At 38.5% G+C, this 14,495-nt stretch overlaps 1 protein-coding gene across 6 annotated transcripts in view; it reads left to right on the top strand.

The window, feature by feature from the left end:
* CTBP1 (C-terminal binding protein 1) overlaps positions 1 to 14,495 on the top strand; it is a 237,551-nt gene that overhangs the window by 205,931 nt on the left and 17,125 nt on the right. For all 6 annotated transcript variants that reach the window (XM_018088050.2, XM_018087885.2, XM_018087995.1 and 3 more), the window contains 2 exons: positions 4,882 to 5,026; positions 8,968 to 9,174. In XM_018088050.2, coding sequence (XP_017943539.1) covers positions 4,882 to 5,026; positions 8,968 to 9,174 — 352 coding nt within the window. The remainder of the gene's footprint in view (positions 1 to 4,881; positions 5,027 to 8,967; positions 9,175 to 14,495) is intronic.

Genomic DNA, 14,495 nt, shown 5'->3' with positions numbered 1-14,495 from the left:
AGAAATACACTATCATATATACATGTCTTGTGTGTTTATATGTAGTTTATGCAGTGTATGGATATATAGGTTTTTAGAGAGTGTGTTTTTAGGAGCTTGCAAGTAAGTTCCTTTTGTGTTTGTGTAAAATATTTATCCTTGTATTTATGTACAGTATAAACTTAAGTATTAGTATTTAGGTTCCTCACTAGACAGTATCCTGGCTGAATAAAGTGCACATGAAATGGGTGGGTTGCCGACAGCACCATGGACTGTAGGAACCTAACAGGGAGCTGAGTCTCCTGGAGAGAAGCAGGAACTTATATAAAGCAGCACAATCCAGCAGAGTTCTGCAGAGCTACTAAATACCCCTGGAGCATACTGGCTTTTCTTTTTTACTTTGAATGCTGTTGGTTTCACATGGGCCCTTGGCAATGCTGTAGTGAGGCTTTGAGAGCAGCTACAAGTCTCTGCAGCCTTCCCTGCGTGACAGACTACTGGTTACAAATTCAACGTGCAGCTGCTTTTTGCAAGTTAAATAAGGCAAGGCCTACTCAGTTTTGGTAAAGTACATTTTTTTCCACCCAAATGTGCAAAAATCTCAAGTCTGTTGGTGACACTGGAACGTATTTTTTTTGGAGATGACACATCAAACTCCAAGAAATGCAATACCCTGTAGTTTCTAGAACCCGATGAAATATAGCACTTTCTAGTGATGATCTTTCTAGAAGTTGGTTTTTACAATTATGATACCTTGTCATAGTCAATATGTAATTTATAGATATTTTCTGTCTCTGTGTTGAAGTACTTTGGCATTTTATGTACTGTTAGTTTCTGTGCTCTAGGTTTGATCCACAAGCTTCTGAGATCTGTCTCTCATAGTCAAATCTAGAAATGTTTTTAGATACGCAAAGAAAGAGGCCTTGCTATTTGGTTCTTAGCATGTTACAATATGTTACCTTTTTTTTGTAAAAGTAAACAAGATGCTAAGAGTTCTTCCCCAAATAATGAGGCATGTGTGTTGCAGTGGTGACTGTGTGTTGTTTTGCATGATGGCTAGAACAGTCTGGTGCTGAAAGAAGGTGGAAAAAAATAGATAGGAATACATTTAAAAAGGATTTCAGCCTTTGGTAATCAGTACTCAGGATTTGTTAAATTCTTGGAAATAGAAATGTCTCATACTGCAGTGTCATCTGTTCCCTAAGAGCCTTGGGGACCTGGCATATTGTGAAAGCAGAGTAGTCATTTTGGGGTTGAAGAACAGCAGAAAGACCTGTCCAAGCCATTGAGATGGGAGAGGCTGTCACCTCATGGAAGAGGGTGTGGAAGGGGCTTTCAACCAGCTGTAGCTTTACCTGGAAGGAAGTCAGAAGGCACAGAAATGGGGCAGATGAGCTATGTAATTATTCGGTTACAAAAGTAACTCGTGTCCTGTGTTTCAGCTTTTGTCTCTGATCTTGTCTTCCCAAAGAGCACAGTTGCAGTGTGATAAAAGCAGGAGTGGCTGTTGGAGCAGCACAGCTGACTCTGCTTGTTCTCTGTCAGGTTTTGCCCATTGCATTTCCTTGTGAGTGATCCTGAGAGTGTTGTTTGACTGCCACATACTTGGGCTGATCTGGAATTTTTGCCTGGATTGTTATCTCACTCAAAGTGACACGAGTTGATGTCTTTGTAATAAAATTGTACTGGAACTTGGTAAAAGTTATTTCCATCAAGTTTGTTACAGAAAATGAATGAAAAAAAACGCATATACTCCCTGTTTCTCTCATCCATCCACCACTGGGAATACTTCTGTTAAATTATCAGTAAATTACCCCTATGCAGTTATTTTTTCTAAAGATTATTTAATTTTCTGGAATTGTTGATATTTATGCTGGATTTAAGTTTTGTGTGTTATATTCAGATTCAGACCAAGTTTTGTTTTTATATATTGCCAAGCTTGTCAGAATTCCTTGTGTGCATTTAATGTACGTAATGACTGAAAATATAATTTATGTAAATAATTCCAAAATACAGAAACTTTCACTACTGTTTTAATATCTAAGTGGCATTATTAACATTCACCAATCTAATTGTTTCTAACTTCAGATTTTCTGGTATTATTTTCTGCCTTTTCAGCGTTTTTGCCAGTTGCAAAAAGCAGGAACATAATTAAATTATCAGATTAATGTGATGCAATACACACTTGCAGAGCATTATATTTGCTGCAGTGGATTTCCTTGCTAACTAGTCCATAATTGTAGGAGAGGCTCAGTCACCAAAAAGAAATTCTAAAGGATTTGTCATTTGCACCTGTTTGTTCCATATCTCATATGATCGGTAAATAACCTCCTGTGGAAATGGAAAATGCCAGCATTAAGCCATAGCTAGGAAATATTTTTCCTTTTATTGAACACATTCCCAAGCTTTCCAGTACTTTTCTGTCTCCTCCTAGTGCCAAGCCATAACCTAGACGGTCCCCAAAATGTGGTGTGATGGGTCCAGGCTGGTGCTCTTAGAGTCCAAATGATGGTCTTGACTGGCTGAGTTAATAAAATATGCATGATTATGAAGTGAAAAGCTGCTTCCCCAATGAAACACTCTGATTTTAAAACATAAATGTCTGAGCTGCTTCAGCTGTCTTTTAGCCCCTGATTAATGCAGTCCTTAAAGCAGTTGCAGCTCTGTACCCACAAAGTATCCAGTCTGGGAGAGGAGGGGTGTCCTCAGAAGTTCCAAGCTTCTTCAGGTTTTGTTTGTCTTACAACTGCACAGAGGATGTTGCAGCACAGCCATCCAGAGCAACCTTGGAGGGGCAGGGGAAAATATGTGTGATACAACACAGAATAGAGGACATGGCTCATTGGAGACAACCAGGATATCATGAAGGTCCTCGAGGACCTTGAGGCTTGAAGTAGTAACAGGTGCTGCAACTGAGGTTGAAGAAATTTCTCTATCACTGAAACTGGGAGATTTTTGAACAACTTTTTTTAGGCTCTGGTTGGACCAAAAATAACCTAAGGGCATTTTAGGTGGGCATTCAGGTTCTAAGAGGGACTTTTTCTTGTGCAGGCTGCCTCAGACATGACCTTTGGCTTGGTCCATGCCAACTGTAGTGTCACTGGAGAAGCAATAAACTGTTTTAGGTTTTTATTAACCCTCTGTAACAGCTCAAGGTAACGTGTCCTGATGAGTGCAGTCTTTTTGATTGGGGACTGATAGATGTAATCTGCAAAGGACTTAACTGTACCATTAAAATCAAGGAGTTCTCTGTGTGTGTAATCATTTCATAAGATCAGAGCCTACAGCTGGTCTTTGAATTATGTTGTAGCTGCATTCTTTAAGGATGTGTAATTTGTAATTTTTTTTGCAGTTCTTACTCTAACTAGTAAATGCAAATTCTGCTCAAAGGATTCTGGCCTTTATCTGACTTAGAACTGAGGTTCCCGGTCCAGAAACACATGTTGAAATAGCATAAATAGTTTTGTGAAGTATTCAGTAAGAAGTGCTTTTCTTTCATTTTTATGGAGTTTGGTATTTGTTTAAAATTTTTTTCTTTGTAGATTTTAATTTCAAACATTACTGCTGCAGATCTTGAGTTCCAGCAGTTGTAATCCTCTGAGTGCAAGACCGTGTTTTGCTGCAATAGTGTTTTTAAAAGTATGTATGTTGATGTTGATTATTGTTGCTGACCTTGCAGTACACTAGGAAATGCTCATATGAGCAGAAATAATTCAGATGACAGAATCTGTACATGTACCAGACCGAAAAGTCTATGGAATAAGAAATTTAGAGCCTCTGCAGAACTTTCACGTGAAGTGTGTCATAGGAATCTCTTGAAGTCATTACAGCTGGCTTAGCTGCTGAAATGATCTGTGCATGTTTCGTGTGTCATGGAACAATTAGGATATTAGCTCATGCATTGAAGGGAGAAGCACAGAGAGGTGTTTTGAAGAAGAGAAATCCTGCAGTTTGCATATAAAGAGGAAAAAATTCTCTGCTTTCTGAAATATAAACTTGTATCAGATGTGCAAGTGGGATGCAGTGAAAACAGTTGAAACTGCTGGGCATGTGTGGCTCCCATCCCCTTTCTGTTGAGCACTCTTGAGTAGGTTGGATGCCCTCTAACCTAACTTAACGTGACAGGGTCTGAATATCCTTTATTTTTGCTTTTTTGGTGGTCTCTCTGCAACATTTTTGCTTAGTTGCAATTTCTTTCTCAGAGGTTTTGGAATTTTTTCTGGATAATGTCAGCTTTGGTATGTCAGTTATTACCAATTCATATGACATCCGCTTTTCCTTCAGTGAGAGCTTGGTTGCAGTATCAGTAAACTGAGGGGCAAACACTTTTGTTCTTGTGTATGAACTGACAGATTTCAGTCTCTGTTGAGGAAGGGGTTTGTAATGATCACTGAATGTTTTCTATTCAGGTATCAAGTGGTTTAATAGCTCAGTGAATGCCTGTAGCCCCTCTGTGTGTGTGTGGTAAAGAGATACTGCTCCATAACTCCATTCAGAGCTGAATGTCAGCTGCCTGAGCATAAAATACTCACTGTTTGCAGGGAGTGTTCACTCCTGTGTTGTGCTTGATCTGAGTGTGCAGATGCAGTTCAGGCCTTGTATGTAAGGCCTGGTATTGCAGAGCATATCCTGTGGAATAAGAAGAGTTTTCCCTCTTAAAAAGAGCAGAATACAGGTCACTTAGTTCTCCCAAAGCTAATCCCATCGTGCTAGAAAGGAGACATCAGATGAAAAAGACTTACCAAGAGTCTGAAACATATTTGGAGAAATAACCTTTAACAAACAGAACAAAACTGGATTTAATGCTTTTACAGTCTTTTTATACCTGAAACTATGTATATGTGATTAAACTATGAGAGAAAAAAAATGAAATAAGTATGTTTTTTTCCGTTTTACTTATAGGTACTAAATGAAGCAGTGGGTGCACTGATGTATCACACTATCACTTTAACTCGAGAAGACCTGGAGAAATTTAAAGCACTTCGAATAATTGTCCGAATTGGCAGTGGTTTTGATAATATTGACATCAAATCTGCTGGAGATTTAGGTATGACTGTTACAGACTTTATTTCTCATCTTACACTTGCCTCCAGAAACCTGATAACATCTAAATCTTTGCATTAATGTTTTCTGTGTGTTTTATACCAGCATCATATGTAAGCTGTATAATTTTCTCATCAGACTGTTTAAAACTCATTATGGAAATACTAGCATTAGTTAATTAAGTGATAATATTAACAGCTTTGTGACAGGATGACAATCTCCCTGCTCTGTATAAACCCAAGGAGTGTAAGGCCATAATTTTTCATCTCTTTCTTTTTCACCCCAGTTGTATATTTTAACTACTACTGCTGTAATCCAATTACAAAATATAATTCCATCACCGTGGCGTACTACTTCTGGTTGAATAAAAAATGAGATCGTTATCAACTGTCTGAAACTTATTTATGATGCATGAGATTTAGTACTAAAGCACTCCATAAAATAGAAATACCGATTTTAGAGGAGAATCAGTTGTTGCTTCTTAAGAATAAATTCAGCTACTACAACTGTGAAAAGAGATGGTGCTTAATGTTTCACTGTAACAAAAGCAACAGTCTGATTTGTACTTTTCTTACTTTAGGTTAAACTATCTCTTACCTGTAGTCTACAGGTAAACCTACCACTTGGAGTAAAGATTTTCTTCAGGTTTTTGCCAAGATTGAGGTGACCAAGTATGTTCCCCATTATACTCTGGGAAGATCTTAGAAACATTTGTAGCAGTACACAGTCCTAGCAATAACCCCACTGGTGTAGTGAGGAGCTGTAGTGTGGCCTGTTTATCAGCTAATGATAGTAAAATACTCACCTGATGGCAGTGTAGTTTGCACAGCAGAGAGAACCCAACCACTCCTTGTTGGGTTTATAAAGAACAGGTCAGGTCTGAGAGCGTGCAAGGCTGTGTTCTGCCTGTTGTAAGTAGTGCCCCAGTCAGGCACGTGCTGTGAGACCCAGAAAACATCTATCTCTTTAGAGATTGGCCTTGGGTAAAATCCCAGATCAAAAGTCAAAACCTCAGTACAGATCAAAGGCTCTGGCAAGTCAGGAGTGGAGAAAGTGGAGAACCTCAGGAGTGTGATTTGTGGAGAAAATTCCTGATAAGAGGAAGATCTTTACAGGTTTGTTGTCTGTTTCTTCTGCAAGTCTCTCTGCTGCATTGTAACCCAATCTTATAACTTAAATGCAGCCACATAGTTCTTCAAGCCCCAGAGTACAGCAGATTTGGGAAGTTCTCATTCATATGCAATGCTAAATGGCCACATTTCCTATCATTCAGATCCTGTGTTGTGATTAGACTGATTTATACAGTTAGTATCCAACCTGTTTGTGCATCCCAGTATTTACAAAATAGGTGCATGTGTATTCATGTCCACTCTGTCAATAGCCAGTAAATGCTGGAAGGGTTACAGAGTGAAATTAAAATCTCTGATTTTAATAGTTTAGGTGAAATGGCTGCAATGAAATACTAAGCACTACTGGGACAAATTTCCATTTGTTGAACCAGTGCACATAATACACATCTCAAGGAGGTAATGGGAGAGTGAACTGCTGTTTATAAAAAGCTTTGGTTCACTTTTGAAATGTAGCATAGAGTTAGACCAGAGATCTGACATAGTCCTGAACTTACACAGTAACTTCTTGAGTTATTTTTCGCACAGCTGGCACGTGGGCTTGTTACCAGCTTTTCCTATTAAGCATTATTTTTATATTAGCAGTTTTATCTTAAAAAGCATGAAAACGTGTTTCTTGGAGAAAATCTGCTTTTTCTTCACTTTATTAATTGTTGACTAGAAAATCTGTAGAAGTTGTGTGTGTAGCTGAATTCAGGTGAAGGGGGAGTAAAGGTAATACCTGTTGACTCCTGCATTTTTCAGTATCAAATCTGTGTGCAAATCACTGAAAACAGGGAGAAAAGGAGAAAGGGAAGGGAGCATAGATAGATGGATATGAGATGAGAGTGTGCTATGTGAAATGTCTCTTCATCTCCTTGACTCTCTCTTGCTGCTTTTTGTGGTTCACTATGTCTCTGCCTTTCAAAAAAACCCTGGTTTTAAAGTAGGAGAAAAATTTGGAAAAAGAAGTTCCTGCAGTTCAGGAGAGAAATTACCTGACTTTTGTTCCCTCAGTTTCCTGAGGAAACCTGTTAGGGAGAAAGGTATGTTATTTCTCTTCCCAAATACATAATATAACTCCTTAAACTCCTTTTAAAGCATTATTTGGTTGATGCCAGCTGTTAGGAGACACACTTATTAAATTTACTTTGCCATCTAAAACCTGTATTTTTGCTTCTAAGAAAAAGGCTTTTTGTATAAACAAATGCAGCTGTTTATTATGAAGTACTTAGAGGGATGTTATTTTTCAGTCTTTTACCTTTCCCCCAGCTTTTTTCCCCATTTTTAAAAAGTGTGAGTTTCCTGCTACCACTGATGATTGCAGGATGCCAGGATTAATATTCCAGCATGTGATGCTGGTATATCTTTTTGTAAGTTTAAGGGCAGTGACTCAGCAGACGTGATCATCTCCACAGAAGAGGAAAGAAAATAGTTCTGCAGGTTCCTTGTGTTGGTTTTATCGATGTAGAGAAAGCTGTAAAATAAGTTATGGGCAGCAGAGTAAAGGCATTTGAATGTAAAATGTAGATAAATATGGTATGAGCTTATTATGTTATATTATTGTTATTGCTATTATTGAAGAGAATGTTTCTTCTTCCTTGCTTCATAAGATACGCTGGCATTAGCTGAGCACTTACTGAATATTTAGTTATGTTAAAAACCCAAACAGTGAAAACAGGGTGTTTTTAGGATACAAAACACTTTTTTTTTTCTCACCGTGAAATTATACTGTGTGCTATTTGTTGTCTCAGTCAGCAGAACTGAGAGACAAACATTTGTGGGAGCTGATGATTAGAGAGAGAACATGCAGTACATAGACCGAAGAGAGACAAGTCAAAAAGGACACAAATTTTTCCAAGCAAACATTTTGCTTAACTGCTGTGTATTGAGTACTAGAAGGTAAAAAGCAGAATGGGGTAACTTGGATGCAATTACAATCACTTGTTGCCTCATCTGGTTTTTTTGAAGTAAAAAAGGCTTATTGTGAGTCTTGAATCAATCCACCTTCCAGTTTTCTGTGGAAATCTGTAATACTCTTTCAGCTGCTTGATTTTAAGCCTGTTTCAACCAGTAACTTTACAGTTGTTAGCAACATGGACTTAATTTGGCATTACCTTTGCATGCCATGCAGAAGTAGATTTTGCATTTCCCTGTTGACAGTTAGGTGGGTTCTCTTTTTAATCTGAGAGACCAGGAAAGGACTGGGATTCTGTTTGGGGTAATTCTACCAACCCATGTGCAACACATAACAGATTGTCCCTCCCTGTGTCATGATTACCCATACATGATTTGGAATTACTCATAGTCATCCTGTGAGGGCTTTCTAAGAGTTGTTGTCATTATAAATTATTTTATCCTTTTTGTAACTTGCATAGATGGCTTTTGGGAGCCTGTCTGCTCAGTAGGAAAAAGCCAAGTCACAATTAAACCTAAACAGCGATCATTAACCACACTATTGAAAGCAGGGCAGATTTCTCTTTGCTATTCAGAACACCAAGCTCAGTGGAAATGTAAAATGCTTACCAAGACTTAGCTTCTAAACTATCTTGAGTCTTCAGTGCTCTCCTTTTGTGACTTCACTGGTCTGTTTACTATATGCCTTAGTTTGCAATAAATAAAAACACAGTAGTAGTTAAAAAATCAAAAAAATGAGTTAGCACATATTTATCAACTTTTACATCAGGTATTCTGTCTGCTTTTATGATCAGAAACTTAGTATTTGTGCAAGACATGTTGAAATATCTGTAGTTTTAAATGTGATACTGCTCAACTGCTGTGAAATGGGAGAAAAGTAAGAATGTTTGGCAACTGGTGTGCTCTCCCCCCCTGTTTGCAGGGATTGCAGTGTGTAACGTGCCAGCCGCCTCCGTAGAAGAAACGGCAGATTCTACCATGTGCCACATTCTGAACCTGTACAGGAGAACCACCTGGCTCCACCAGGCTCTGCGGGAAGGCACGAGAGTACAGAGCGTTGAACAGATTCGGGAAGTGGCCTCTGGAGCTGCCAGGATCAGAGGGGAGACCCTGGGCATTATTGGATTAGGTATGTTGTCTTGGCAGGTGGTTTAATACTCTTCACTTACAAAGATTTGAGCTATAAAAATGGGATCCTTTCATCCACTCTATGTCACACATTGTGTATAATCCCTCTTGTTTCCTGGTGTTTATATATTTCAGATGTTTTCCCTTTAGACATAATCATTTTCCTCAGAAAACTGATTTTGTTGTTGATGTTCTCTCAGTTCTTTTGAGTTTCTATACATCTTTCTGTTGCCATATTGCCTGGTGTCAGGCACACTGGTTGTAACAGGAGACATCATCACTTCTCTTTTCCAGGGCAAGGATCCTGCTACTTCAACCCAGTGTCCCATGTATATGTTTTATTCCTTATCCATTGTCATATCTGGCTCTGTTTGGCCTTCTATCCTTTTACTGTTTTTTACATAACTGAAAAGTCTTCTCTGCAGTAACAGTCTGCAGAGCAGTTTAGTTTGTGCATTTGGTTGAGCTGCATCTGAAATTGTATTTCAGCTCTAATGAGAGGAAAAATATATGCAAGAAAGTTTGAAATGTTTCCAGGCCTAATAAAATCACCTACTTACCTCTCTGAGTGGCCCTAAATGTGTTTCAGCATCCAACAGATGGACAGGCTTGCTTGAGATGAATTAATTACTGTCTGTTACAGAAGTAGAGAAGAAAAACAAGGAAGTCGGTTTCCATATAAAAATTATTCAGTCATGTGCTAGTCTTAACACAGATCTGATACACTGTGGATGCAATTGCTGTGCTATTCATCCACAGGAATTAATAATATGATTTTGCCAACAAAGCATCGTTCTTAAGTGACTGTTCCAGTTACACACTGCTGTCAAGTAACTCAAGCCACGAACTCTTACTTTCAGAAGCTGAAAATAGCCTGGCATTACATAGTGCTCATTCAATTGAGCGTGCAATACACCAAAACCATCTTCACAATCAAAGAATTGCCTTGAAAATATGACTTTCAAGAAGTTAGTCATGAAGTTGCTTTCTCAAATCTATTCTCATGTAATTATGCATCTCATTTAAACACACGATGATTATTGCACTCACAGTCACAGCATCTGTACATAAGTAATAGACAGTTGCCTGCAGTGTTTCCAAAATGGAAATGCATACCTAGCTTTTGGAACTTAAGCTTTTGGCTCACATGCTGTGTATCTCACATGCATATATGCTGGAAATATCTGTCCTATTGTAATTGGATTTTTTTTTTTCCCACTGAACAAATTTAGACTTGAGATTAGAAAAAGTCTTTCATCATTGACTTCTTTAAGTGAATGTAATGTGTTGTTTTTGTTGTGAATGACTGAAAAGTATAGAGAAAGAAATGGATAACCACCTTGCCAATATGTGCATAAAGCTTTATAGAATGCTAGGTGTTGGATTTAGTTTTAAAAAGCAAACCTCTCATGTGCGTGGCATATTAAAAAAACCCAGCAAAATCTGATTTTAAAAGCACACATCTGTTGCAGTTATTAACCAGTCATTGTCTCTAGTCTTTTGTTGTTCCTATATCTTTTCCTACAATAGAATATTCACAATTTCAAGGAAAATTAAACTGTAAAGTCACTTTTGGAACTTCCACTCTTCCTTCTTGTGCATGGGTGCGACTAAGCACAACACTTTGATTCTGAGCTATTCTAACAAACTCCTATGTAGCTCTGTGTTAATGAAGAGTTAAAATGTAGACTGTGCTACTGGTGGCTGTACTCGTTTCTGTGTGAGCATTTCAGACACTTAGGCTGTGAGGTACTCCCTTTTCTAGTACAGATCCCTGCAAGAGGCTACTTGTCTCTAGTTTCAGACTAAAACATGTATTTACAACCAAAAGACTTCAAAAGACTCTTGTCCTTAGGTTGTGTTGCTTTACTAGTGGCCTCTTCCCGCGTCTGGAGTTTCGCCTCAATTTATTATTTTATTATTTTAACATGTCAGTGTCAGAAGTGATGATCCACTCAGATGCTGTGAAATGAATGTATTGCACACAAAATAAACATCTGTTCTCATCATCTGTTACCAAGTCCTTTTCTGTAGTTCTGTGTAGTGTCGAATTTTCTGTCCTTTCTTGTTAACGTGTGTCTGAGATCATCTCCTCTCAACCACAGCTGTGTTTCTCTATTCTTGTCCTAAACTTGTGGTCTCTTCAGCAGTGGGTTGTTTAAATTTATCACTTTGCTGCTGCAACAGCTAGCTCCAGGCCTTCTTTGCATCTGTTCCTGGGCTTTTCTCTTGTTCTGCCAAAGAGAAACACCCTAGCTCTTGCCTATCTCTGTGCTAGGGAATGACTATGTCATTCCCTCCAAAGTTTCAGCTTCTCACTTATCCACTGGTCTAGCCAAGTTTCGTGACTCACTTGCCTTCTTTCTATCACCCACTCTCTTTTCTTTGCCTTCTCTCATGCATATTCCTGCTTTGACACTTGGGCTATCCTCCTTAATCCTATTACTCTGTGCTCTTCCTTTAAAGTTAACCCCATCTCTCATCCTCTTCTTGTATTGAGCTTGGAGATAAGCAGAGACTCAACAACCTAATGCCTCCTTCACGTGCCTGTTGGATCCCATCCCTCATTGTTGTGGTGTTTGGTTAGACCCTGAGCTCCTTAGGGCACAGCCTCTGTTTCTTTCTGGTTTTGTGAAGTGTGGGATTCTTTGAGCATTACATATGTAATAATATCACATCATTAAACAGCTGTCTTTGTCACTTTTAATCTTTATTACTATCCAGTGTCCTATATTTGAAGTGATGCGTCACAAGTGTTGTCAGTAAGCCCTGCATTTAAAAGAAAAAAAGCTGCCTTTCCACCTTATATTTAGACATATAGGATTTTTTTTGAAGAAAGAATATTTATGATCAGCAGCATGTAAGTAATTGAATGGATAGGTGGACCTGGTTCTGCTCTAATAATAATTTTATAGCAGTGAAGTCACACTCCCTTCCCCTTTCCTTCCCAGTGACAAATGCTGATGACTAATAGCTAATACATTTCCTCACTCGAGAAAGGTGAAATTCTTCCAAATAATTTTGTCTTCACATCATAGTGAATCTCACCACTCAGTTTGTCTTTCCTCACGTGCTGTATTTTCTCAACAGTCCCACAGTCTTACCTAGATGTTGGCCTAATTACTAACCTGCATTATAAGACAGTAAGGCTTAACAGTTGGATGGTATTACGGTCCACACTGCAGAGTTCTCCAAGAAGCAGGAAAAATCAGCCATATTCTCTATGGCAGGGAAGAGCTGCTAAGTGAAAGCACTTTTCCTTTCCACAGAAGCCTTCAGGCAGGTCATCAATGTTTCCATGGTATCAAGGTTGTTCTATAAAACTTTGTAGTACCAGCATAGGAGGAGTGTTCATTGCCCAAGGGCTGAGCCGGGTCACTGACAACTGCAGCTGCTGTGCTGTCACACTCAGGTCATTGGCAGAGTCAAGGTCAGAGACACCTACAAATTGGGACACTTGGGGGAAGTTGTGAGACTTGTGGGGGAGTGAATGGCTGTAATAGGAGACTCGGGTGTTTTTGAGTCTCTCTTTTCAAATGATGCATGGACCTTGCTAGAACTTTGTATAAATCTCTAATTTCTAAAATAGGCTTTTGTCACTTTCTACTTTTTTTTGCAATTGTATGCAACATGCATTTTCTGCATTCTTCTCACACCACAGAACAAGAAGTTCACTCAATGTTTTGAAGTTAAGATTTTGCCTTCCCTGGAAGCAGCCATGCACATTCATAACAATTCTATATGCTCTTAACATAGAGTTGTCCCAAAGCTGGGATGATTTGTGTGATATATTGCTTGTGAGCTGCTGAGGTAGGTTTTGAGCTACCCCTTGTGCCCAGGAGAGTCTTCTACTTTACAACTTTTTTTTAGAAAGGTTAGAAAGCATTATAGGTTTTGTGGTGTTTGGATTTTAGTTTAGAAAGGAATTGGCGAATTCTGTGTGTCCATCTCTGTGTGTGTGTAATGACTGAGACTAAATATGAATTGTCAGTTGCAGAAGAGTTTTATCTCATAAAATGATTGTAACAGGACAATTCTTGTTAGAAGTACAGGCACGATTCCCAAGTGTTTCAGAAGGAAACTTCTGTGCCCATTGAAGAAGGTTTTGGTTTATTGGCCTGGTTACAGTGAATGGGGAGTGTGGCTTAAACTGGAGAGTCTGTTGTGAGAGATTTCACTGTCGAGAATCCCCTCAGGTATTAGTGTTGTAAAGAGTGTAAGAAAGAGCAGATGACAGAATGTTGCATGTGAAAATGAATGGAGCTGGAGTAACAGCTATTTGCTTTGTTAAAAAAAAATAAAAAGTGTTTACAGTTGTGTGACTGATTCCTTAAGCTGTTAACATGCCAAAATTTGAAAATAATACAGTGTTTGTGCTGAAAATTTTCTATTTCAAATTTACAAAAACAGCTTGGAAAGCAAATAAATAACATGCATGCAAGTACTGAAATAAAAGATTTTGAGGAGTAGTTTAACTTGCTGTCCCCAAAGAAAAGCAAACAGCCCCTATCAGGTTGACATACTGTTTAATATTCCAAGCACATCTGTCACTAAGCACTGCAGAATTGCTGTGTTCAGGTTAAATGATCAACAAAAAACCTTTCTTCCTGTGGCTTCTTAAGTTTATTCAAAGAGAAACTGAAAAGCAGAGGGAAATCCCTTCAAACACAGCTGGGAAGAGATGGGATTTCCCTGGGTTAATTTGATGCTTTTTTGAACAAACTCAGATGTTACGAAAGAAAACTTGTTGACTTTTTTTAGTTGTGTTTTTTTTTTTTTTTCAAATGAGACATTATTATTATGCTTTGTCAAGTGATGCCTTTGAAACATCTTTATCCAACATTTGTAATACTCTAATGTGAGTATTTAGTGCGTAGGCTTCTAACTTGAAAAGTGTGTTAGTTCTCGCTCTTCAAAATACCTGTAACTCATCAGGTGTACTCAGTTTTTTTTCTCTGTGTTTTACTGGCAGTGTGTCAAAGGGAAATAACACAGCCCCTGATACATGTGGCATGGAGTCATGCCCATACAGCAGTTTTGGGCACAAGTCTTGAAATGTGGCAGTAAGGAAAGTAGAACAGAAAGGCAAAGGTCAATGTGAATTGCAAGTGAGGCAGCGCTCTTCTTAACTAGTGCCGTATGATGAATGGTGTTTATTTATCATTTAGGTAGCTGAATAAAATTTATTTTAAAGCCTTCAATGACAGGATTCTTGTAGGCATTTTAATGCTGGTAGGGTGTTGCTCAAAATGAGAGAAAATACTAGTTCAGAAAGGCGATTCCGTGCATTAAGAATGGTCGCGCTTCAGATTAAACAAATTA

This window comes from Manacus vitellinus, unplaced genomic scaffold (genome assembly GCF_001715985.3).
Source record: "Manacus vitellinus isolate BGI_N305 unplaced genomic scaffold, ASM171598v3 scaffold_0_pilon, whole genome shotgun sequence".
Taxonomy (NCBI): Eukaryota; Metazoa; Chordata; class Aves; order Passeriformes; family Pipridae; genus Manacus; species Manacus vitellinus.
The sequence above is the reverse complement of the archived record's forward strand: the minus strand, read 5'-3'. Positions and strand labels throughout refer to the sequence as shown.